Raw genomic sequence first — 22,835 nt, forward strand, 5'->3', positions numbered from 1 at the left:
GCACGTCATTTACAAATAAAAAAATCATTAAACTTCTTATCGCGAAACATGACTAATAAACCTGATCAATTAAAAAGGATTCCAAATACAGGGTCAACTTGGGAAAAGCATCTACAGGTGATACTTCTGAATAATCCAGGTATTTTAAAGGTGAATTAACCTGCCGGACATTTTTACTTCTCAGACAGAGAGAAGAAACGTGTGAACCGCTCAGCATTTACAGCACCCAGAAAATCCGGAAAAGATGGTCCATCAGCCCCGCTCAGGTTTTTATTATGTTCCGTGGTTCTAGACAGAATGTGCAAGACGGGAGAACGTTTTTAAATGGACGTTTTTAAGCACCAAGCATGCAGCCACGTCAGCGGTGAAGTTGTGATGAGGGACCCAAGCCGTGGAGGGCAGGGCGGGGCCCTCGACCTGTGACCGCGATCGGAGCTCCATTTATCCCACAGATAAACACAAGCGGCTCTTTAACTCTTAAAACAGCTACAGAACCGCAGGAAGTTTTATTCTTTAGATAATTGGCTAAATTAATACACTTGCTTTTGTTGCTCAGGTACCTCATATTAAGGCGCATTAAGCTCCTAATGCCACTTAATTAGACATCTAGTGGCACTGCACTGAGAGGAGAGCCTCTCCACTACCCACAATGCACATGCACCGCGTGGGAATATCTCCACCGCACGCGCATCAAATTAAGACCTGCTTTACATCATTTATTTCCATCGCTAATAAACAGAAGACGCAATGCAGACGAGGCGTGATGCTGCTTCGTATAACTGCGGTAAACAGGATTATGGCACTCTGTTCTGAGGTGGCACCAGGTGATGCATTTGTCCCTGCCAGAAAGCACCGTACGGCGGCCGCGTGTGACCACCGTATCCATAGTAACGTGGGTCCTTGGAAAGGAACTGCGGCGAAATCCATATTGAATGGGAAGCCCAGGCTGCGCCCCGCGTTAAACGGAGCGGAGGGAGATCTACGGCGCGTTATCAGGCCGTCGATGCGCCGGCTTTTAACTGCAACGGAGCCGAGCGGCGGCGCTGGCACGCGGTGGACGCGGTACGAAGGCCCACGCCTGGGAGCTGGCGTGGGAGTGACAGCTATCCTGACAGACACGCCGAAACGGCATGAATTATTCAGGACGAGTGGGGGAGAATCAAAGCCGCCCTCAACCGGTTCAAACGGCTGTCGCCATGACACCGCCTGCCTTTACGTCTCGCTTCCGGGCGGTTGTCCCCGAGCCAGGTGACGACCTCCTGGAGACTCGGTGATGCCGGTGGCTGACTGCTCTCACACCCAGCAGGACGTACACACCTCAGGCCTCTGCGTACTGTACTCTAGACACCCGGTCAAGGAGTCGGATTGGCTGGACAACTGTAAGAACCATGAGACGCCACGAATACTGGGACACATGGGAAGGGGCGGAGCGAGAACGACAGCAGGAGCATTAATATTTACGTCCTTATCCAGAGCGATTTACAGTCAGTAGTTACAGGGACCGTCCCCCCCTGGAGACACTCAGGGTTAAGTGTCTTGCTCAGGGACACAATGGCAGTAAGTGGGGGGTCAAACCTGGGACTTTCTGGTCTTCTGGTTTGAAGGAGAGTGTCAAGACAAATAAATCTGCAAGGAGGATGTGACGGTCCCTTCTTCTGGGTTTTGAAGCACATATGGACGATTTTTTGTACCATGTTTGAGGATGCATGACGTACAGGAGAGCAACACTTTTCCACCTCGAAATTCTGCTTTAAAACTTTCAATAACTTTGTGATCTTGTGTTTTCATCAATGTGTTTTAATGAAATATCTTTTTTTTTAAATAAAATAACGTTTATGACAAAACGAAACAAGACGTAAAAGCTGGTCATGTGATGATAACTATAATGAAAATATATATTATGTGTGGTAGTAGCCTAGTGGGGTAACACACTCGCCTATGAACCAGAAAACTACGGTTCAAACCCCACTTACTACCATCGTGTCCCTGAGCAGGACACTTAAAAGACACTGTAAATGTATTATGTAATAGTGTTGATGAATAAAAATGAGACTAAATGTGGTTTGCAAAATAAAAACTAGACTAAAATGTCTCTTTATTTTTATTGACAAAAATTATTGTTATTTCCTTTAATTTTGTTTAATTGCATTATTATTATGCAGCATTTCAGTTTTCTGTGTCTCAGAATTTTAGTCGACTGAAACTTGACTAAAATTAGTCTGGACGTGATTAAGACTAATAAAGACTAAAATGACAGCTGGACACAAATACTCGAGAAAAACTAAAATGAAGACAAAAACATTTATAGATCAGATAGTGTACTCCATAACTTCTGTTCTGTAAAGGTCTAGGAGTGATTGCTGCTTTGGCATCAAGTACAGATCAGATTCCAACCTTCACAAAACCCCACACACACCACAGGTGGTAACTGGACTGGCCCAACAGGACACCGTAGCCAACAGTAACAGCGACCAGGCTTCTAGACACAGGTGAGCAGACAGTCCATTCCATCCAGCCGTGGCCTTCTAATGGCTCTATAGCCCACACGGCGTTTCACACTAAAAGAAATGAGAAGCTTGAAGTGCTGCCTGAACAAGAGCCGTTATCCACCTGCAGGTCAAGTGGATTCCGTCAAGACCTTCAATGAGCTGAGATTCCTTACGGAATGAACATATATTGCAATATAGTAGAATTTATATTATACTATATAATTTAGTAATAATATACTAGTAATAATAATAATAATTGTAATAATATGCTAGAGATTATACTATAGTATAATTTAGTAATAATATACTAGTAATAATAATAATAGCAATAATATACTACAATTTATACTAGAATTTATAATGCAATACATAAATGCACTAAATATATTTCAAACTTCCCCATATGTTTTGCAATGACTTTTTAGAAATATGATCTCATTTAATGTAGGACATTTTTCAGTATATATAATAATATATTAAAGAGTATAACAATCTATTCAATATATGAAAACGGCAATAATTGCAGTATTTTAATATATTGTTATATATCCTATTTCATATATTTATTTATTGCTTATATATAAAATATATTATTATAGAACATATATTACAACATGTACAATTCACAACGTATGAATACACACAAAATATATATTGTTGCATAATATATTTTTGTTGCATATGGGCTACTTTTTTAAATTCGTGTTTAAAGCCGACCAGCAAAAAAACATCATGCATTTTAGGTGCTGGGCTCAGCTGAGTCTGACTGATGGATGAAGACTCCTTCCCATTCATAAAAACAAGGAACAGCTAAAGACTTACTCATAGAATGAAGTCCATCCATCTTCGTTGGTCTTGGTAGCGAGCAGCCCGGAGCTTCCATGGTAGGTCATGGTGGCCAGTTCCTGCCCCTGCGCGGCCACGCTTTTCAGGGCATTGTTGGTTCCCATGGTGAACCAGAACGTCTGTCCGTCAGGAACCAGGATCCACAGCGGCAAGCCGGTGGCGTCCCTCCGCAGGGTCAGAAGGTTCTTGTTGTGGTCGATGATGGAGGTGATGTGGCCCTCGGCCGTGTAGGTGAGGTTGTACAGGTAGTCCCCCGTGGTGAGGCTCTGAGTGAAGATGTGGCTGCCGTTGGCATCGAACAGGTAGAGCTCGTCGGCGATGGGCGAAGTGACCTCGTACATGTTGAGCGGATTCAGGTAGGGCCGGTTCCGGCGCACGTAACGGATTCGAACGTTGCCCAGATCGGCGATGAACAGCTCGCCCTCGGGGGACACGGCCAGGGACGAAGGGGCATTTAGCTTGGCATCCTTGGCGTAGCCGTCGTCTCCCGAGTAACAGTCACAGTTGGAGTCACTTTTGCAGTCACACCCGCTGGGGGCGCCGGCCACGAGCGAGATCTCTCCGCCGGTGGACACCTGGCGTACGCGGTTGACCTTCTTCTCGTCCGACTCGGCGATGTACAGCACCCCGCTGTGCGAGACCGCCAGGGCGTTGGCCGACTCCAGCGTGGCGTGCAGCGCCACCTTGCTCACCAGGAAGTGGTCGATCCCCGGCACCTGGCAGTGCATGGGCCTCCCCGCCACAATGCGCACCTGGTGGTTCTCCGAGATCTGCAGGACCACGTTGTTGTCCAGCACGTACAGCGAGTTGTCCATGGGACTGACCGCCAGGTCGGTCGGCCACTCCAGACGTACCTGCACGGAGAAAGAAAGTGAAAGTGACGTGATTGTCAGCAGCACACGGTGCACACAGTGAAATGTGTCCTCTGCATTTAACCATCACCCTGAGTGAGCAGTGGGCACCATGACAGGTCCCCGGGGAGCAGTGTGTGGGGACGGGACCTCAGTGGCACCTTGGCGGCTAAGGAATCGAACCCGCCACCTTCTGATTACGGGACCACTTCCTTAACTGCTAGGCCACCACTGTGGGACGTGCGTTGGAACGTCCCTCGCGAAGTCTTAATACTGAGTTCCCAGATGCCAGGAAAGCTGCGGCGTACGTGAGGGCGAAGCACTTCATGCTGAAGAAGATCAGTAGAAATAGAGGCCTCCATAATTCAGCTCGAGGGGAGAACCGGAGGAGAGACGGCATGTCAACAGGAGGTGAAATGACCAGAGAAAACGTACGTCTGCGAGGGGACCGAGTGGGATAATCAGATTAACCGCGGAACCGGCGCAGGGGTCATCGATCATCCCGCATGTCAGAGGTCCGTTACTCCTCTGCGGCTTATTCCTTTCCTAACGGAAGGAACCATGAAGAGCCGAAGTCTGGCACTAATGAAAGGCAGGCAGGGTTGGCCTCCACTGGGCCAAATTAGGACTTATTGTTCGGCGAGTAATGCAGCCGCAAGTAAGCAGTAAAAACGACTGAATTCCACCATCTGCACTGCTGAGAACATGAACGTTCTCCATGGAGAACAGCAACGTTTCTGGCAGACGAACCGGAGCAGCATTTAATAACCTGTTAGAAGAAGCAAGTCCGCGCTCTAACGCCAGGCACTGCGCCGCCATTCAAAATTCTGCAGGGACAGGCTGGAATTTGCTTTGCAGGTGGGTGGAGGACATGTTCAGGAGTGTCCAAAGGCCACCAAGGCATAACGTAACTCCTGAGCACGTCACAAGCACACCCGAGACGTTTCTGAACTGCCAAAGATGCACTTGGGACTTTTCCACCTCCACAACTGTAGGACATGTGGTTATGTGATGATAACTATAACAAAATATATTGTGTAATATTGTCGATGAATAAAAAGGAAATAATGTGTTTTGCAAAAGAAAATATACAAATATACATATTTTTATCGAAGAAAACGACATTTTTTCCTTTCATTTTTATCGCATTATTATTAAGCAGGATTTCTTTCTTTACAATGAAGTGGAGAAGAAAACTGAATGTGAGGTCTCATAACTAACCCAATAACATAATAATAAGATTATAATAATAATAATAATAAAAAGCTTGTTTTATTTATGAAATGGGTTTGACCAAAAGAAAATGTCGTGTTTGTTCTACTCAGTATTTGTACTATACCGACTGGGTTAAATAGAATTGCATTACAAAAAAATACAGTTTAGAACTAAAATGCTTCAGTCGACTGAAACTTTATTAGATTAAACCGAGTCTGGATGTGACTGAGACTAATAAAGACTAAAAGGACAGCAGGACACAAAGACCGGACTAAACCTGGACTGAAATGAAGAAACTGCGCAGGGAAATAAGCGCTAATAAATAAATGCAGCTGACTCAGGTGGGTAGAAGAGCCGCAGGAGAGTCTGTCTTTCACCACTTTAAATTACGCTGCACGCGCAGGAGAACCTTTATAAAAGAAGCAGAGCCAGACCCTAAAACTCAACAATGCAGTTTGGCTGCTTTCTGGAAGGCGTTGCCATGCACAGAGGTCGGCGACCCTCGTCATTCCACAGCCTCCGTCCACAACAGACAGCCGACTGGCTTCACACTCGACTTCACCGGAAAAATCCTCAAGCATGTGCCCCCCCCGACCATCACAGCAGGACAGATTTATGTTATCGGACATGCAGTTTCGCATGTCCCCCAACCCCCATCGGCGAATTTTCCACTCCTTAAAACCCATTTCTTGTACGCATCAGCCGCTGAATATTTCATGACCCCAGTGTGTGAAGCAGCTCTAGGGTTCAGTCTTCACGCCACAGTGAACAATCAGGGGATCTTTACACACACACACACACACACACACAAGCAGGAGCATGTAAACACAGACACAAATGCAAATGGACATTTTCACAAAAACACACATGCATGCAAACCGACTGTGTACGAATAAAGGAAAAAAATGCACTTACTGGCTCAACTTATTTTCATCAATAAGCATGGCCGACCTCTTATGAATGCTGGAGAAAAATGTACATAATCCCTCCTGGTGATCAGACGACGCATGATTTACCAACGCGCTCTTGATAACGTGCTCAGTAACTAACCTCTCTTCTCTCCCCCCTTTTGTACGAAGTCTAAGCGCAGCAGGGGCTGATGGGAATAGGCATGTTGAAAACAGCCTTGATAATTGTGAGGACACTTCAAACGATGTTTAAAAAAGGACAGAAAAGAAGAAGATGAATCCACACAGAGTTGGATTCTGGGTAAAAAAAAGTTAAAATAAACACTAATGAACGATCATGTTGGTGGGGAGCAGAATGGAAGAAAAGGAACGCGGACACCAGGCCACGAACCGCTGGATGAGAAATGTTTGACTGAGTTTGATACGAGATTTTCGTTTAAAATGAAGGAAAGGGGGAGGGGCTTCTTGGCAAGCGGGGGGTGGGGTGGGGGGTGGGGGTTAAGTAAGGGGGGGGGGGTGACTTTTTGATGAAGGCTTTTTAGTGTCCGCCTGGCCTCCATCACCTCCAGGACCCCAGGGCTGGTACGGGACGCCTCACTAGCGCCCCCGCTGGCTGGATGCAGTACTGCTCAACCATTTCCAATATTCACACATGTAGTCAACAGTAACATATGAGAAGCACTCACACAAATACATTACGACATATAATCGCCCAACTGGGACCAGTGCAGAAGACCCGAACTGGCCAGTGATTAAGAGAGAAAACCCGCCGGAACCATTAAAGCATCCACAGCATATCTGAAGAAAACATTACTTTACACTCATTTAAAAAAAGAACACAATGCTAATATATCCATGATCCTTGCAGAGTTGTAGACGCAGTTACCGGCGTGTCGAATGCATTTAGAAACTCTTTTGTCCTGAAATGCTGTTTTCCAGCGACGGGCAGCTCGGAACGATGAGTCCACGCCTGCGGTGAGCGGTTTAATCCGTGCATTCAGAGATAAACAGCATATGCTGGTGTCTGGTGTGGGTCCATTCAGCAGGCCACCATTTCTACGGTATTAATGTCACCATAATCACCGCGACCACTCCATAATACATTTGCCGGGGCGATGCGACGCGCTGAATTGGAAGATAAATGTGCTGTAAAGTGGAATAGACGGAGGGAGCGTTTTCACCGCCTCAGCAGCACCATTAAGCGGGAAAAACAGAAAGTAAAGGGAGGAGAAGAAAGGAAAAGCCGAGTTGTCGTCTCCATAATGGAGGACTGCGGCCCACAGCCGGCGCAGTGTCCTTGCCTGGGGTGATGGCTGCCGCTCAATCCAAGCGGCACCTTCGGCTCTGGGCTGATGGGGTCAAAGGTCAGCTGTGTCTGTACTGCTTTCTCGCCAACCTCCCCGCCCCCTAACCCTGCAGTTATAGGTCACATCTGAGGCCCCGGAGCCCCGTGGAGGGAGCAGCTACCTGCGAGATGTCCATGGCAGAGTCGCAGCTGAGCGGCCGGGCGGAGGTCAGGTCGTTGAAGCCCAGGAGGGTGGAGATGACGCCACTCTGGTCCACGCGCCGGATCATGGTGCCGTCCACGAAGAAGATCACGCCGTACTTGTCCACGGTGATGCCTGCAGACGGAGCAGACACACCGAAGCCTCGTGCTGCATCAGCTTGCATCAATTGAGGTCATTTTGCGCATATTGATCAGGGTCCTTAATTGATCCCACATGATCAATGATTTGAAAGGGGAAATTGGCAGCACAAATTACAGCAATATCAGCTCCAGCTTAGTCAGCGAGGCTCCTTATCGATTATCCATTTAAATTAATAAACCCCCATTCGTACATAACCTGAGGGAATTAAACACACACCGCAGAATGCGGGAATAACGGCAGCGCCAAGTCCGGTAAGAATGAAACCGGTTTGCACTGGTTCACTATCGACGTTTCTCTGAACAGATGAACAGTCCTGAAAGGAGGGGGACAACATGGCCGATAGGGACGAGCCTGGACACGACCCTGACCCCTCAAACAAGTTATCCACGTTTAATTAAAAATGAAAGTGATTGTTAGACACAGCAGCACAGCACACGGTGACACGGTGAAACGTGTCCTCTGTATTTAACCATCATCCTTGGTGACAATGGGCACCATGACAGGGGGGACGGGACCTTCATTAATGGGACCTCAGTGGCACCGTGATGGTTTGGAATTTGAATCTGAAACCTTTTAAGGTTACAATAAAATGCTGATCTGTTGTGGCATTAAATCCACAAGCAAACACTGTTCTACCTCTGAAGGAAGACCTGAGATTCTGAAGGACCATCTGCCCAAAAGTCTTCAGTCCAACTTACATAACATCTTCAGCATCATTACTCCATTAAGAAGCAGCTGAGGTTAATAACAATTACGAACTTTTTATGGCAGCAGCAGAATTGAGAAAAGTCCAGAAAAACACGACCGGGTATTTTAAGATCATTTAAAGACGCCAGGCCGTACCTCTGGGGTTGGTGAGCGGCGCCTCGGTTGCCTTGCCGCCATCGCCGCAGCGCGTCTCGTCGTAGGGCAGGCACTGGTCCCCCGTTCCCGCCACCAGCTCCAGGTTTTTGGCCACGTCTTTCACGGCATTCAGAGACTTGATCTTGAACACCTTCCGGCTGCTGGTGTCCGACAGGTAGAGCGCCCCGCTCACCGGGCTGGTGGCCAGGTAGTACTTGTGCGCCGGGCTGTTGCTGTTGGTGCAGAGTAGTTTTTTTTAACATGCTCATCTCATCCTACTTTAGGCCCAGTCCTCACGAGAACGTTCTCCTCTAAAACGGGTCTGGCGTCCACACTGAGAACTACACGCCAAACAAGGACAGCGGTGAGGTGAGGACTCAAACCCCACTTACTACCATCGTGTCCCTGAGCAGGACTCTTAACCCTGAGTGTCTCCAGGGGGGGGACTGTCCCTGTAACTACTGGCTCTGGATAAGGACGTCTGGTAAATGCTGTAAATGTGAATGGGATGTTCTGCGTGAGGATGACAACATTCCAGAATATGCCTCCGTGTGGATGCACGATAACCAGTTTTAGAGAAAAGCGTTCTCGTGTGGACGGGGCCTTCGAAAAACAAGTAGCTTTTATTTTAATGGAATTTAACACAATATTCACTGCTTCCTTTACGGAGAAGTACAAGATGTTCAGGACCAAATAATGTTCGCATTCGAACCTCACAGACCTCCACAAAAAGCCTCCCCACCCTGGCAGTGAAATGAAGGCCCGATGCAGAGTCCCCGAGGACTTTCTTTTGGAGACCAAATCTGTATTATGCCTCGTTTAAGAAAAGAATGCAAAAAAGAGGGGGAGTGGCGGGAGGCAGGGTAAAATACCCCCCATTACTCAGCCAAGTTGAGGTCTGACAGACTAATCCGTCACGCGCACACAGGGGGCGCAAACATGAAAAGCTGACAAAATGGGCCCAATCAGTCTCGGGCCAGAGTGGCGGGTCGCTGGTGAAAGCGCCAATCAGGGGGCGAGATTCACGCGCAGGAATAAAAAGAAGGGCTGTAATTGCTGGAGGACGAGGTCTACTTGTTACAGAAAGAGGGTAATTTAGGTGCTCACGTACCCCCTGCCTGGCCTGAAAACTATAGGTTAGAACCAATACATGCATTCCCACGGATCTCTTATCACAACATGTTCCGAGAGAAGGGAAACTGGAAGACATTTCCTTTCTTTCTTTCAAAATGCAGCAATTTCTGCAGAGGGGAAACAGAAAAGTTCCAAACTTCCTGCACCATAACCGTGCCTTTAAATTGACTGCCGTGCCATTGGGTGCTTTCTGCATTAGCTGAGGGTGTGGTTAACACATAGATTACACATGGTTACACTGTGGCAGGGATTACTACAATATTTTAATGTGAATATTTATATTATATATATATTTATATATGAATTGAAATATTTATCAATATTATCGATATTCGGTGTCATATAAGAAAGCACCATGAGATGGAGCCGCCTGAACAAGTTGTCAGGCAATGTTTATCGCCCTTTGTGCTCTCCACAGGCCAACAGGGTGAAAGTAAAGGCATGCATATGAAGCACAAATTAATGATTACCTTAAAATCAGTCACGATTTTATGACATTCCCAAATTTCAGAAAGTGCATATTATGTGACATTTTTTAACATACAAAAAATGTCATTTTTCCCTTCATAGATTGTGAGGGACATCAAGCCCACTACGCAATGCCTTAAATGAATTAATCTAATTTGAGAACATTTAATTTAGGTTTTGTTGCTCAATAAACACGTTTTTACGGATCCATGGAGATTCTGATGTGCATGAAAAGCATGCACAACTAAATAAACAAATCAAAATCACAGCCTTTCATATTTCCTGGAGCCATAAATGCGCGTGCCAGAGCCCTTCTCTTTCTGTCATCTTCTATACGCTCCTCCCAGTGACAAGTGACCTTCTGTGTAGTGGATCAGACAGGACGCTGACCTGAGGCGAGCCTGTCACCGTCCACACACTGACCACGTCTGGCTTTTCCTTTTCCAGTCTTTGTTCTACAGAATGCTCGCCGGCACGGCCCACTTCAGACAGGGTGTTATCAGGTCGCCGGCAAACGCGGGGTGTTCTCCCGTCCGGTGCCAAGACGAGGGGGACACCCTGACCTTCAGACTCCATCTATATTCACCAAAGACGCGGCGCTCGGGAGAGATAATTGGATTTCGCTGCATGGCGCCGCAGCCGGGCAGGCTTTCTTCGTTCCTTAGTGGGGGGGTCAGCGCATTCTGCAATGGGATCAGGCCTCTGCCATCAACAAGCCCCAAACGCCACAACCGGATGCGTATTTATTTCTATTACACCCTTACGGTGCCCATATGGGCCATATACAATAAACACGTAATAGCCTGCATAGCTGTACTGGACAAGCGCTACAAAAATGATTCAAATCTAACTGTAGCAACGATGGAGACATTCGTGTTAAGCCTGAGCTGACAGAGGTCAGAGGTCACGAGGCTAGCTAGGCCAATGTCTGCTTCTGGACTGGTATTTGTTTGTATACTGGTGTGTATTGGTTGTGGGGGGTGACGTACTGATCTGAAATCAGCCTTGCGCAGGAGTTGCGACCCTCTGATGTAATAATCAGCGAGTTCGTCTTTTCACCCATATTAGTGCATTTGAGATGCTGCTTGATTCTTGGTTATCATTTGTAGACACGACCAACTCTTGGCCCATTCCGCACGAGCCGCTGCGGTGCGAAAATTCCCAGGCACTGCTGGTTTTTTCCCAGCGCCTGACACCAGAAACCATGGGCCAGCGTTACGTCAGCAGGGGGCTGCCGGGATCGTGTGTGTGTGTGTGTGAACCGGGATCCATGCGGTTTAGCGAACCACGTCTTACCTATGCCTGAAATCTTTATTTCTGTCGGCGTTTGTGAAAGCAGCCGGGAGAGATGCAGCGAGAGAGAGAGAGAGAGAGAGAGAGAGAGACGTGTTAGTCGGCAGGAAGAATTAGTATTCAGCGAGGCATGAAGAAGAAGCGGAAAGCGACATTTCACGCCGAGCTGCGTCCGCTGATTAGTTGGGTTTGTTAGTGTGTTTGATTGAGAAGGATTCCGGAACGTTCCTCGTGCGCGGTTACCTGAGCTCCAGCACGCTGGTGACGTTGCCCGTGGTGAAGATCCTGCGTACGTAGTTGAAGTCGCCCACGTACAGACTGCCGTCCGAGCCGCACGCCAAGGCGACCGGCGCCAGGAGCTTGTTGCCGTCTGCCAGGCCGTTACAACTGGGGCAGGAGATGCTGCGCCGCCGCCCGTTACCCATAATGCTCCCGATTATGGGCGGCTGCTGGGAGATGAAGACGTTCTCGCCATCGCCCTTGTGCAGGATGCCTGTGTGGGCAGAAGTCGGGTTGTAGTTCAACACCCCGGCTGCACGGTGCTGCACGGTGCTGCACGGTGCTGCACTATTTTCCATAAATGGGATCTACTCGGGTTGGTGTGAGAGAGAGGCGGAGTTAAAGGAGGGATGGGAAACGGTGCCAGGGAGGAGAATGCGGTGAGGCTGGGTGTGATGGAGGGAGAGGGGAGTGCAGGCGGGAGGCGGCTGGAAGTGACACATCGCCACGGCGACGCAACCGGTGAAACCCGCGACCATCTTGCGAGTTTACTGCCGTAACGGTATGAAAGATAAACAGCAGGCCACGTCAGGCAGGTTGGAGTGATGATGTCAGAGTCATGATTGGCAGAATCGACGGACTAAAGTCCGGCCCAGAATCCTGACCCGGCAGAGATTTTTAAAAGCTCTTCTTTCTTTACGCGCTACGAGCGCTAGAATAAGAGGAAAAGGAAATGAGCGCGTTTAAAACACCTCCTCACCATCCAAAAAGTGGCTGAGAACTTCACATTAAAAACGTAATATTTAATAAAACTCATTTTACAACATGCAAATCAACACGAGGTAGGACCTTCTCACTCCACTGCAGAAGGACGCCTTTACATGGAATTTTGTCCACAACTCACCGCTCTGGATGTTGAGGCCGTGGTGTTTGTCGATGGACCACCCACCCAGGCTGGAGGCAGTGGTCTCGTACCCCTGCAAAACGGCCGTCCTCTTCTCCCACAGGACGAGGTCGGGACACGATTCGTACTCGTACCCCACCGAAACTGGACAGGGCACGCGAAACATCTCCAGATTTATTCATCACAGTCTAAAATAACCTCATCCCAGCGCCACCTCACCGCATCTTACCAAACGCCTCCGACAGGCCGTAGACCTTCTGGCTGTAGACGTCCGTCTTGTCCCACACGAAGTCGTAGTCCAGGTTGGGCGCGGCGGGGAACCACTTCCTGAACAGCCGCCCCTCCACGGCCACCATGAGGTGGACCTTCATCAGGTTGAAGGGGATGATGGGGTGGGTGAGGCTCACCCTCAGGATGGACTTGTACCCCGCGGTGCGGCTGCTCATGTAGGCCAGACGCACGTCTGTTCCGGGGACACGAACCTCCGCCTGCAGGGCCTGAGCATCAAGGAGACGCGCACGTCAGAGGGGACAACCACGTTCTCACGAGCGCATTGACTCTTCCAATCCGCACTTGACCCAGAGTCCGGCGGCCGCACCTCCACCGGGGTTAAACGGAACAACCTCCGCCAGCCAGCGCCGGGGGGGGCGCCGCGGTTCGCGGGGCCGCGGAGATTCTAATTAAGCCGCCGCAAATCATCCGTACAACCAGGTCACCGCGGACCAATTATTACCGCCGGCGGCTCGTTGGCGCCGTTCTGTGATTATTGCGCGTTTGCCGTGAGTGCCTGGAGAGGACCTCTGCGGTCGCAGTGACCCTTCCGAAAGTCACCGTAAATTGTCCACGGTTGCAGTGATAAACTCATTCATCTTTAACGGCAAAGTGTTGAGCCGCAGTCATTCGTGCGCGGGCGGTGGAGGCGGGGCTTCACCTGGATCTCCGGCACGACGTGGCCCCTCTCCGGGCAGGTGCCGGCGAAGGCGGTGAGCGGCGCCGGCGCCACCGCGGGACTGGGCCGGCTGAAGCTGCTCAGGTCACAGCTGGGGATGTCGTTGACCTCGTGCCGCATCACGACCGTGTCCATGACGAAGAAGCGTCCCCACGGCAACCACAGCGTGTGCTCCTGGGTGATGAAGGGCGCGCGCTCGAAGCGCAGGGCCACGGCCACGCCCCCATTCATCACCAGATCAAAACTACGAACAAAAAGAACGTTCCAATTACGATGATTAGACTTCTGCATTACGATAAAGACGTATAACTTGAATGAATGTGCTTTATATGGAAAGAAGACACGGTGCACTTTATTACTGAACAATAGCGGTGTGATTGGAGTCATTAATTAAAGTGTATTTCCAGATAATGGAATCAGCGGAATGGGATTTGCAGGAAGTGATTATTCTCTCCGGGGGAAATCGGAATGCCGAGCATCTCTTAGCATATTCATGTGTGCGATAGAGACGTGGCGTCCAGCTTCTTCTCCGAGGAGGGGGTGAGAATACGCCGTACGCGCCGGGAAAAGGTTATTTGTCCTTAAACGTGTGGAGACGCCATCAGCATCAGCAGCAGCATCGTTCCTCCGTTAAAACAGGCCAATTAGCACCCGGTCGCCCGCAGACCCGTGGGAGCCGAGACCCAGCACCTTTCAGCACCCTCACGGCGGCTGGACATTAATTCAGCTGGAGATGGCTCCGCCCTCGGTGCAGCGTTGTCCTCTGTGTGTGTGTGTGCGCATTAGTCCTTGATGCGCCAACGTGTGTGTAGTGTGTGGCTTTTGTTAATATTTCCAGTCCCCGCCCACGCTGTCCAGTGGTCCCCGCTAGAACCTTGCTCGCCCTGACTGCGGCCGAGTTTACAGGCTGGGTGGGGACGGAGGTCCGAGGGACAGAGGAAGATGTGGAGACTGTGTGTATATGAGGCCTAATCTAATGCACCGTTTCTCGTATAAATACGTGTGCGTACGTGGGGGTCTCACCTCCCGTCTTGCCTGGTGACGGTGTAGCCGTAAGTGGGGTTGTTGATGAAAGTGATGTTCACGCCCACCAAGGGCGTCCCGTCTGAGGTCACAACTTGTCCACGGATGACACAAGCGTGGCTGCGAAAAGGACACACACACACACACACACACACACACACACACACACACACATACATAAATGTAGCTAAATAAAATAATCACGATTTACTAATAGAATTTATAGATGCAGTTTGCAGGACTTGTCACATTTGGTTGTGACAAAGAACACACACACACACACACACACACACACACTGAAGTCCCCCAGCAGCCCTTTTTAAATGATGTATTTATTAATGAAATAACGGTGAAGTGACAGGTTTAATTAGGAGCAGAAGTCCCGCCCCCTCCTAATTAAAACAGGGCCCACTCGGGCGATTTGTGAAATCGTGGCGGACGCCTATAAATCGGTCAGAGCCGGCGTGCTCCGGTCTTCACCCCACGCCTGCATTATAAGAACCTCCATTCATCACTGGCTGCTGGTACGAGAGTCCCGAGCGGAAAGTCTTTTCAGAATCCGCCACCCTAAGACGCTTTTTATAAAATATTGAGTTTTAAACGGCGCCACAGTCCAGAAACAATTAACACCGGTGTAAACGGCTGCCCTCGGAACGTCCTTACTTCAGGCAAGATCGTTCACCCCACTGTGCGCGGCTCCCCGGGTGCCCGCTTTTATGCTAATTCCAGCAGCTCCTCCCCTTCAGGAGACCTTGGCCAATCCCGCGTCCCCAACGCCCACAGCGTCCAGCACTGTCCATGCGGAACCGGACCATGGAACCTCTGGCCATGATGGGCCACTCTGGTGACAGTTCGCTGAGGTAGTGACATCAAATGAGAAGGTAGAAATATCCCTGCTTACCATTCTGTCACATCAAGTTCCAGGTTAGAGATGATGGACAGCAGCTGATTAGTTTCTAAAAGCCCAAAAACGGCATATATTCTTGATATTAATCAAATATTTCTATATTTCTATTCAGTATATATATATGTATAAACAGTATAAACATATTCTACACTTACACACATCCTTACACATGGTGGAGGTTTTCTTCTACTCGGTACACCCTTGTATGTACTTGGCCAATAAAGACCATTCTGATTGTGATTCTGGTCATTTTGTTGGTTCCTAATGTCCCGCTACTGGAGCAGCGTGTTGGCTGTACAGGTACCGCGCAGCATTAACATCCCGCGGCACGTGGGGGACGTTAACCAAACCCAGAGTCTGAAGATTTTACCTTCTGCTCGGGACATAAATGCTTGAGGCAGCGACCATGCAATATTTATGCAGCTCTGTGAATCATTCATGGCCCGTTACATAAGTGCACTTTCCGAGTCACGTGACCAGGCTGGCCTAAGAAATGGAAATGTGGCGCTAATGTAACGCCGCGAACGCCCGCGAGGAGTAAATACGAAGCCGGGGGGGCGTTGGTTCGCATTCCCAGGTCAATTCGGCACTCACCAGGTGTGGATGCGGCCTGTGCCACCCGGACAGCCACGTTCCGGGGCAGAGGGACCCTTATCTGACGAGGGGCGGCGCCTCTGCTTCAATTATACATGAGGCCTGATATTTTTAGCCGGGTCTTTATGTATTTATGCATAGAGGAGGGAATAAAAAGAGCCTCTTTTTATGATAAAAAAAGTCAAGGAGCAGGTCACATGACCTGACCGGCGTGGCCGGTTTCCTGCTTTCAGCTGAGGTGGCACTAATGCTGCAATCGATGTGAACCAGGAAGTCGGATGTGATATCCGTAAAAACGCTGAAACTTCCTTCATGCTACGTTGTTCTCTGCAGGATTCTACTTCCACGTCTTCATACAACACACGAGGAGGAGGAACCATGCCGGCGTTCTATTAATCACACATGCCGTGTCCAGTTCCAGCGACTCTCCATTACGTCCGTCTTCCCCAATTAACAGATGAACCCAGCGAGGATTTAAAAAATATTAAATATTAAAAATCACGGGGCCGCAGGCGAAGCTCCAACACGCGCATGCAGCACAAACCTGGCTGGCTTGTGTAATGGGGCAGTGGTGTTCTAGCGGTTAAGGAAGCGCCCCGTAATCAGAAGGTTGCTGGTTCGAATCCCAATCTGCCGAGGTGCCACCGAGGTGCCACTGAGCAAAGCACCGTCCCCACACACTGCTCCCCGGGCGCCTGTCATGGCTGCCCACTGCTCACTCAGGGTGATGGTTAAATGTAGAGGACAAATTTCACTGTGTGCACCATGTGCTGTGCTGCTGTGTATCACAAGTGACAATCACTTCACTTTACTTTACTTTAAAAACACAATCACCAGTCGGCGCTCCGCATCACGAACTACGGCGAGGGGGAAACGAGCGACTCTGGAGAACCGGGTTCCATTGTTATTCATTTATTTATTCCATCTTTCTTCTCGGAGATGAAAACAGAAACAGAGACTAGAAAAATCCACACGAGCCAGGACGCGACGTCTCACTGGCGGCTGAGACGAAAGACGCGGGAGCGAGAGGGAGGAACGCGGCGGCGTCATGTGACCGATGTAAAGACGCGGGAGAAGGGTACTCACCTCCCGTCGAACGGGCTGGGACCGGGGACGACGTGGGTGCTGTCCCGGCCCACCAGGAAGCGCACCCGCTGGTAGAAGGACTGCAGGTTGGTCTGGCCGGAGGACAGCTGCGTCTCCTGGATGATGTCCAGCGGGTCCGGCGAGCCCACGCACAGGGGGGTGGTGTGACAGGACGCCTGCAGGCAGCAGTCCGGGTCCATGCAGTCCACCAGTCCATCTGTAACGAGTCCAGCAGGTGACGTCCCGCTTTTTAGTTATGATTTGATGTGTCACTCGCGCCAACAGCTCCATCTAATTTGAAATCTGGCAACGAATTTTATTTCCATCTCGCCTTGTTCAGCCGGTGGACGGCTGCGGCGGTCCACATTTACATGTACAGCGTTTACCAGACGGCCTTATCCAGAGCGACAGGGACAGTCCCCCCCTGGAGACACTCAGGGTTAAGTGTCCTGCTCAGGAACACGATGGTAGTAAGTGGGGTTTGAACCTGGGTCTTCTGGTTCATAGGCGAGTGTGTTACCCACTAGGCTACTGCCCTCGCTCTCGGTCGGCCGTGGTGTGACAGGGACACGGGGACACAGGCGCACCCGATCGCCGATCGTCCAGCTCTCACCACACTCACCGGCGTCGTTGTCCTTGCCGTCGCTGCAGGCCGTCTCCATGGACGTGTCGCAGCCGATCCCGCGCCAGCCGAGCTGACACACGCAGTACCAGCCGTTATTACCCAGGGTGCACCTGCCGTTCCCGTTGCACAAACCAGGACAGCCCTCTGCGCAGAAAGGAACACACAGTAAACATCTGGAGGCAGCCGACCAACACACACACACACACACACACACACACACACACACACGCGTGATGGACTGATCTTCCGCATCTACAATAAACACTCACTGGTTCACACTGACAAACGAGGGTCAAAAACACTTCCAATTACCGATAATTATGGATGGACGTCAGGCCAACCAAATATGGTAACCAATTCGTATTTTCTTATGTGTTTCCTTCTTATAATGTTATATAATAATAATCTAGACGATAACCAGTGTCATCTACAGATGGCTATACACCCATCAACCATACCATAATGACCACAGTATTAATACAAAGTCGTTCTTTAGACCAGGACACCTTCTTCCATTCCAGGCACGTCTGGTGGTGGACACAGGTCGGCAGGGGAACCCTGACCTGACCATCTTCTGGACCAGCATGAATGTTTCTAGAACATCTATTCCGTTTGATCAGAAAACACTTTTGGGAGGCCCTGGCTCAGCCGCCAGTCCATCAGAATTTTGTCCTTGTCAAAATGACTCAAATCCATAAATTTGTCCCATCTTTCTCTGCTTCCAGTCCATCAACTTGTTCCCTTGTTGCCATCATATCAAGATGTTATTCACTTCTTCCGCTGGTCATAATGTAATGGCTCCTCAGTGCGTATTTATTAAGTAACGTCTCTCTGGCCGTATGCCAACCTGCCAATCACAGATAACCCCTCCCCCTTTTCATTTAACTTGCCCCTGGTGTTAACAGAGCGGGGACCTAAAGTCATCCAGCATTTACATTTACATTTACAGCATTTACCAGACGCCCTTATCCAGAGCGACTAACAATCAGTAGTTACAGGGACAGTCCCCCCCTGGAGACACTCAGGGTTAAGTGTCTTGCTCAGGGACACGATGGTAGTAAGTGGGATTCGAACCCGGGTCTTCTGGTTCATAGGCGAGTGTGTTACCCGCTAGGCTACTAGCACCCTGCAGCATCGTGGAGGCAAGAAAAAAAAAGGAGGAAGAAGGAGGGAAACATAAAGGAGAGAAAGAAGCAGGAGAGGCGAGCGAGTGTTGGAGACGGTGGGGAATTTTGGTTCTGGGAGGGACGGAGGACGTCCTGATGCCTCCGTGGTGAAGGCCCATTTCTAAAAGGCCTGATGGGGGCATGTTTAGTGAAAAGACGCGACGTTGGCGGCTTGATCCCGGCTGGAGCTGATTAGTCGGCACCAAATGCTTATTACAGGGATGAATAAATAAAGATCCTCTGCTCGGCGTGGCAGCGGGCCAGCGTAACTGGCAGGCCGCTCTGAGCGAGGAGCCCCCACGGAGCCCGGAGTGCCGATGCAGACGCGCAGGTGGTCCAATAACACGGACAGAGATGGACGGAGGGAGAGAGAAGACCCTGAAGTTCCACTTCCTGTCTCGTCCTCCACAAATTCCCCACTGTGTGTGTGTGAAGCCGCTAAGTGGATCCTGCCGTATGAGACGGTCGGTCAGAAATCGACGGGGCCGGGGGCGGAGCCTGAGTTTATGGAGGCTGGTGCTGAGTTATAGCAGGAGGGTGGAAATGAGGGAGGAAATACGGAAAGGAAAGGAAAGGAAGGTCATACCTTTCACTACCTTATCCAGATAGTGAGCTTGGGGAGATAAAAGACAGGACGTTTAGGGGGACATTAACAGTGCGCCCCCCAACAGAAACACACAGGACGGCGAGAGCGACTGGAGCTACAGAAACGTCGCAAGCAGCTCGACCAGTTAACTCAGCGCCATGCAGACATGCAAACACAACAGACACCACGACCAGGGCCGAGGAGAAGGTATGGTGCAGGGGAGAGAGAGTGTGTGTGTGTGTGTGTGTGTGTGTGTAGACAAGCGAAAAGGAGCGAGATGAAAAGACAAGGAAAGGTCACAGGTTCAGAAGAACACTTCAGTTCACCCCGTTCCCCGAGATCTAATCCGTTTAAAGGGGAACGGTCACCAAACTTCTGCTAAACGGCTACAAAATGGAACGTGGGTGTATCGGCGGTCCTCAATCTCCCATCATCCCCTGTGCACACAGAGCGGCTCCCTGTCCTTCACTTCATCAATCTTCCCCAATCAGAGCTGCAGCACGGAAGCAGGACATGGAACTAACAAGGAAATAACCCAAGAAATGCAGAATTTAAACCACGCATCTTAATCTCGTCCTAGTAACGCATGCGCAGCGTATTCCCAAGTCTCTCCTGAACAACGCCGGAATGTTCCGGTGAGGGAAAAAGCGAAAGAGAGGCGGAGAACAGAGAACTGGCAGAAAACAATAAGCTTTAAAGGAAGAAATTCTATTTGTGAAATTTCCGTTCTGCTTTAAGTCTCCTCCCTTGATGCAGTAAGTGGCAGAATTAACCAATCACAGGGCAGGGGGCGGGTCCAAAACTGATAGGTGTGTCCACTGTCGTTTTCATTGGCCAGATATCCTCTCAGCCAATCAGATTTTCATGTTTTCAGTGTACTGCTTTTATATATTTTATTGCATCGTACTTATTTAAGTTACTGCATGTACCGTGCTTTGACTGAGCTTGTAAATGTGCTTTATAAATGAATAAATCTTAGACAGAAGAGAATATTATGTGTTTTATTTTTAAAATGGCGGCTCTCTTATATTTGGGCCAATAGAGTTTATGCCATAGAATGATATTTAAAGGTTCCACACCTTGAAAGCTGGGAAGCTACAGAACGAGGCGTGACATTAGCATCGCGCTCTCAGGCCAACAGAATCGTCCTCCGCTCCGGGGCCGCGATTCCGACCATTAAACAGGGAGCCCTGCCCCGGAGCCCAGCCAACGGAGGTCCCGTCCCTGATCCGATTATCCGCCATTTACACCCTTTTACACCCTCATCACTGCGAGAAGAGACGCTGAATATTAAAAGTCTGTTTGAGTTTGGGTTTGAAGGAGGGAGGGAGGGAGGGAGGGAAGGAGGAAGCATGGGAGCGGCGATGGAAGGACGCCTCGGCACATTCCCACGGTTCAAATGCATGGAGGCAAGCTGCGGGTCTTTCAGCAGACCCGCTCATGCTCGGCCACGCCGCACAAATGCATTAAAGCATGCAGGCCCCGCCCCTCCCCCACGACTCCGCCTCCGACTTCGCACCTCTCCCCCCCCCCCCCCCCCCCCCAAAGCGCCTACCGATGGTGCAGTGCTCGCCATTCCAGCCTGGGCTGCACTCGCATTTCCCGTCCTTGCAGGTGCCGTGCTCCTGGCAGCGGGGGTGACACGCCCTCTGCTCGCAGCCGCCGCCCGCCCAGCCCTCGTCGCAGCGGCAGCTCCCCGCCACGCAGATGCCGTGGCCGCCACAGTCGGCTGCGCAGATCTCTGTGGGAGAGAAAGAGAAAGCCACCATGCTCCATTACCTTGGAGGGAGCGCCTTCACCTCACGGGGGGCACGGGGGGGATCCCCAAAATCTAATAATGGACAAAGGCCCTTCTCCACCCTCCCCAGGAAAGGGGGAAGAAGGAATTCAATTTAAACTTTTCTTCAGAACACTTTAATCAAATTCTGCAGGCTGCATTCAGTGGCGAGACGGAGAAGGTTACGGGGAGAACTCGCAGTTTTAACCCCCTCCACACCTGCAGATGGCGCTGTAAGATAAACGTCACAAGCGTCATTCGTTAAAAATGTAGAGAGTTTTCGCCAGTTGATTTCTTGTCGTGTTATCTGCCGTTGTTGTATGTAGGACATGTTTGGGGTTAAAGGTCAACCTGGAGGTTGGGCTAATATGTCAGCGTTTTTCACAAGCCGTCCACACGGATACACCGAAGAGACAAATTCACTCTGGAACCAGTTTAACAAAATAACGGTTGTGGTTATGAAACAGCGTCTCCGTGTGGACGCAAGGCCAAATCGGATAGGAACGTCCCCGCTTTAGAGAAAAACGTTCTCGTGAGGACGGCGCCTAACACTGACCTCCACTCAGGGTCACCAATCAACACACCAGAACAGCGGCGAACGCGCGGAAATGGCGTGTGGCGTGGTGATGAGCGAGCAGAAGCGTGGCGGCGTGGTCGCATCTGTTTAACCAGATTAATATTAATAAGTCGTGCGGGAGCCGAGCGGAGGCGGAGTCTTTTATCAAGTTGGTTTCCACAAACGAAGACGCCATTTTACGAATGTAAAAAACCGTAACATGGCATTAGAGCGCTAAAACCTGTAAAGGAGAAGTAGCCCCGCCTCCCCACCCACCGCTAATTACATGGCTCTCCTTTTGTTGAATTATGCAAATGTACTTAATTTCACATGCAATTTTTCAATTAGGTGAGTCCTGACTGTGCTTCATTGGAGCTGCTGAGGACACACACTTCCATGCAGATGTACACACACACACACACACACACACACACACACACACACACACACACACTTAACCAGGAACTTAACACTTAAGTGCAGACCAGAGGACTGCAATTAGCAGATAAAATTGTACAACTAAGCAACTGAAATTGTAATTAGTCAGTAAGAGCACGGCTACTTTCGTTAATTAAGCGACTCGTACGGATACGGCTCTGCTACGGAGCTTTAGAGGGTGAAGGAGAAGATCCAGGTGAGATGATTACTGAGGCAGCAGCGGCGGCGGCAGCTCGCATGTGGACAGGAAGTGAAGAACGCTGACGACCGACAGAGCGCCACGGAGGCAGAGACGGTAACTTCAGTACA

The 22,835-nt window shown here is 49.8% G+C and overlaps 1 protein-coding gene across 1 annotated transcript in view; it reads right to left on the reverse strand.

Annotated features, from left to right (window-relative positions):
* Positions 1 to 22,835, reverse strand: part of tenm4 (teneurin transmembrane protein 4) — a 69,291-nt gene that overhangs the window by 20,432 nt on the left and 26,024 nt on the right. Inside the window, exons 12-24 of the mRNA XM_028969140.1 lie at positions 21,311 to 21,496; positions 19,756 to 19,782; positions 18,001 to 18,147; positions 17,379 to 17,595; positions 14,792 to 14,911; positions 13,751 to 14,012; positions 13,049 to 13,316; positions 12,820 to 12,963; positions 11,940 to 12,189; positions 11,700 to 11,720; positions 8,802 to 9,034; positions 7,777 to 7,931; positions 3,312 to 4,189 (exon numbers count right to left, since the gene is read on the reverse strand). Coding sequence (XP_028824973.1) covers positions 3,312 to 4,189; positions 7,777 to 7,931; positions 8,802 to 9,034; positions 11,700 to 11,720; positions 11,940 to 12,189; positions 12,820 to 12,963; positions 13,049 to 13,316; positions 13,751 to 14,012; positions 14,792 to 14,911; positions 17,379 to 17,595; positions 18,001 to 18,147; positions 19,756 to 19,782; positions 21,311 to 21,496 — 2,908 coding nt within the window. The remainder of the gene's footprint in view (positions 1 to 3,311; positions 4,190 to 7,776; positions 7,932 to 8,801; positions 9,035 to 11,699; positions 11,721 to 11,939; positions 12,190 to 12,819; positions 12,964 to 13,048; positions 13,317 to 13,750; positions 14,013 to 14,791; positions 14,912 to 17,378; positions 17,596 to 18,000; positions 18,148 to 19,755; positions 19,783 to 21,310; positions 21,497 to 22,835) is intronic.

This window comes from Denticeps clupeoides, unplaced genomic scaffold, assembly GCF_900700375.1.
Source record: "Denticeps clupeoides unplaced genomic scaffold, fDenClu1.1, whole genome shotgun sequence".
Classification (NCBI taxonomy): Eukaryota; Metazoa; Chordata; class Actinopteri; order Clupeiformes; family Denticipitidae; genus Denticeps; species Denticeps clupeoides.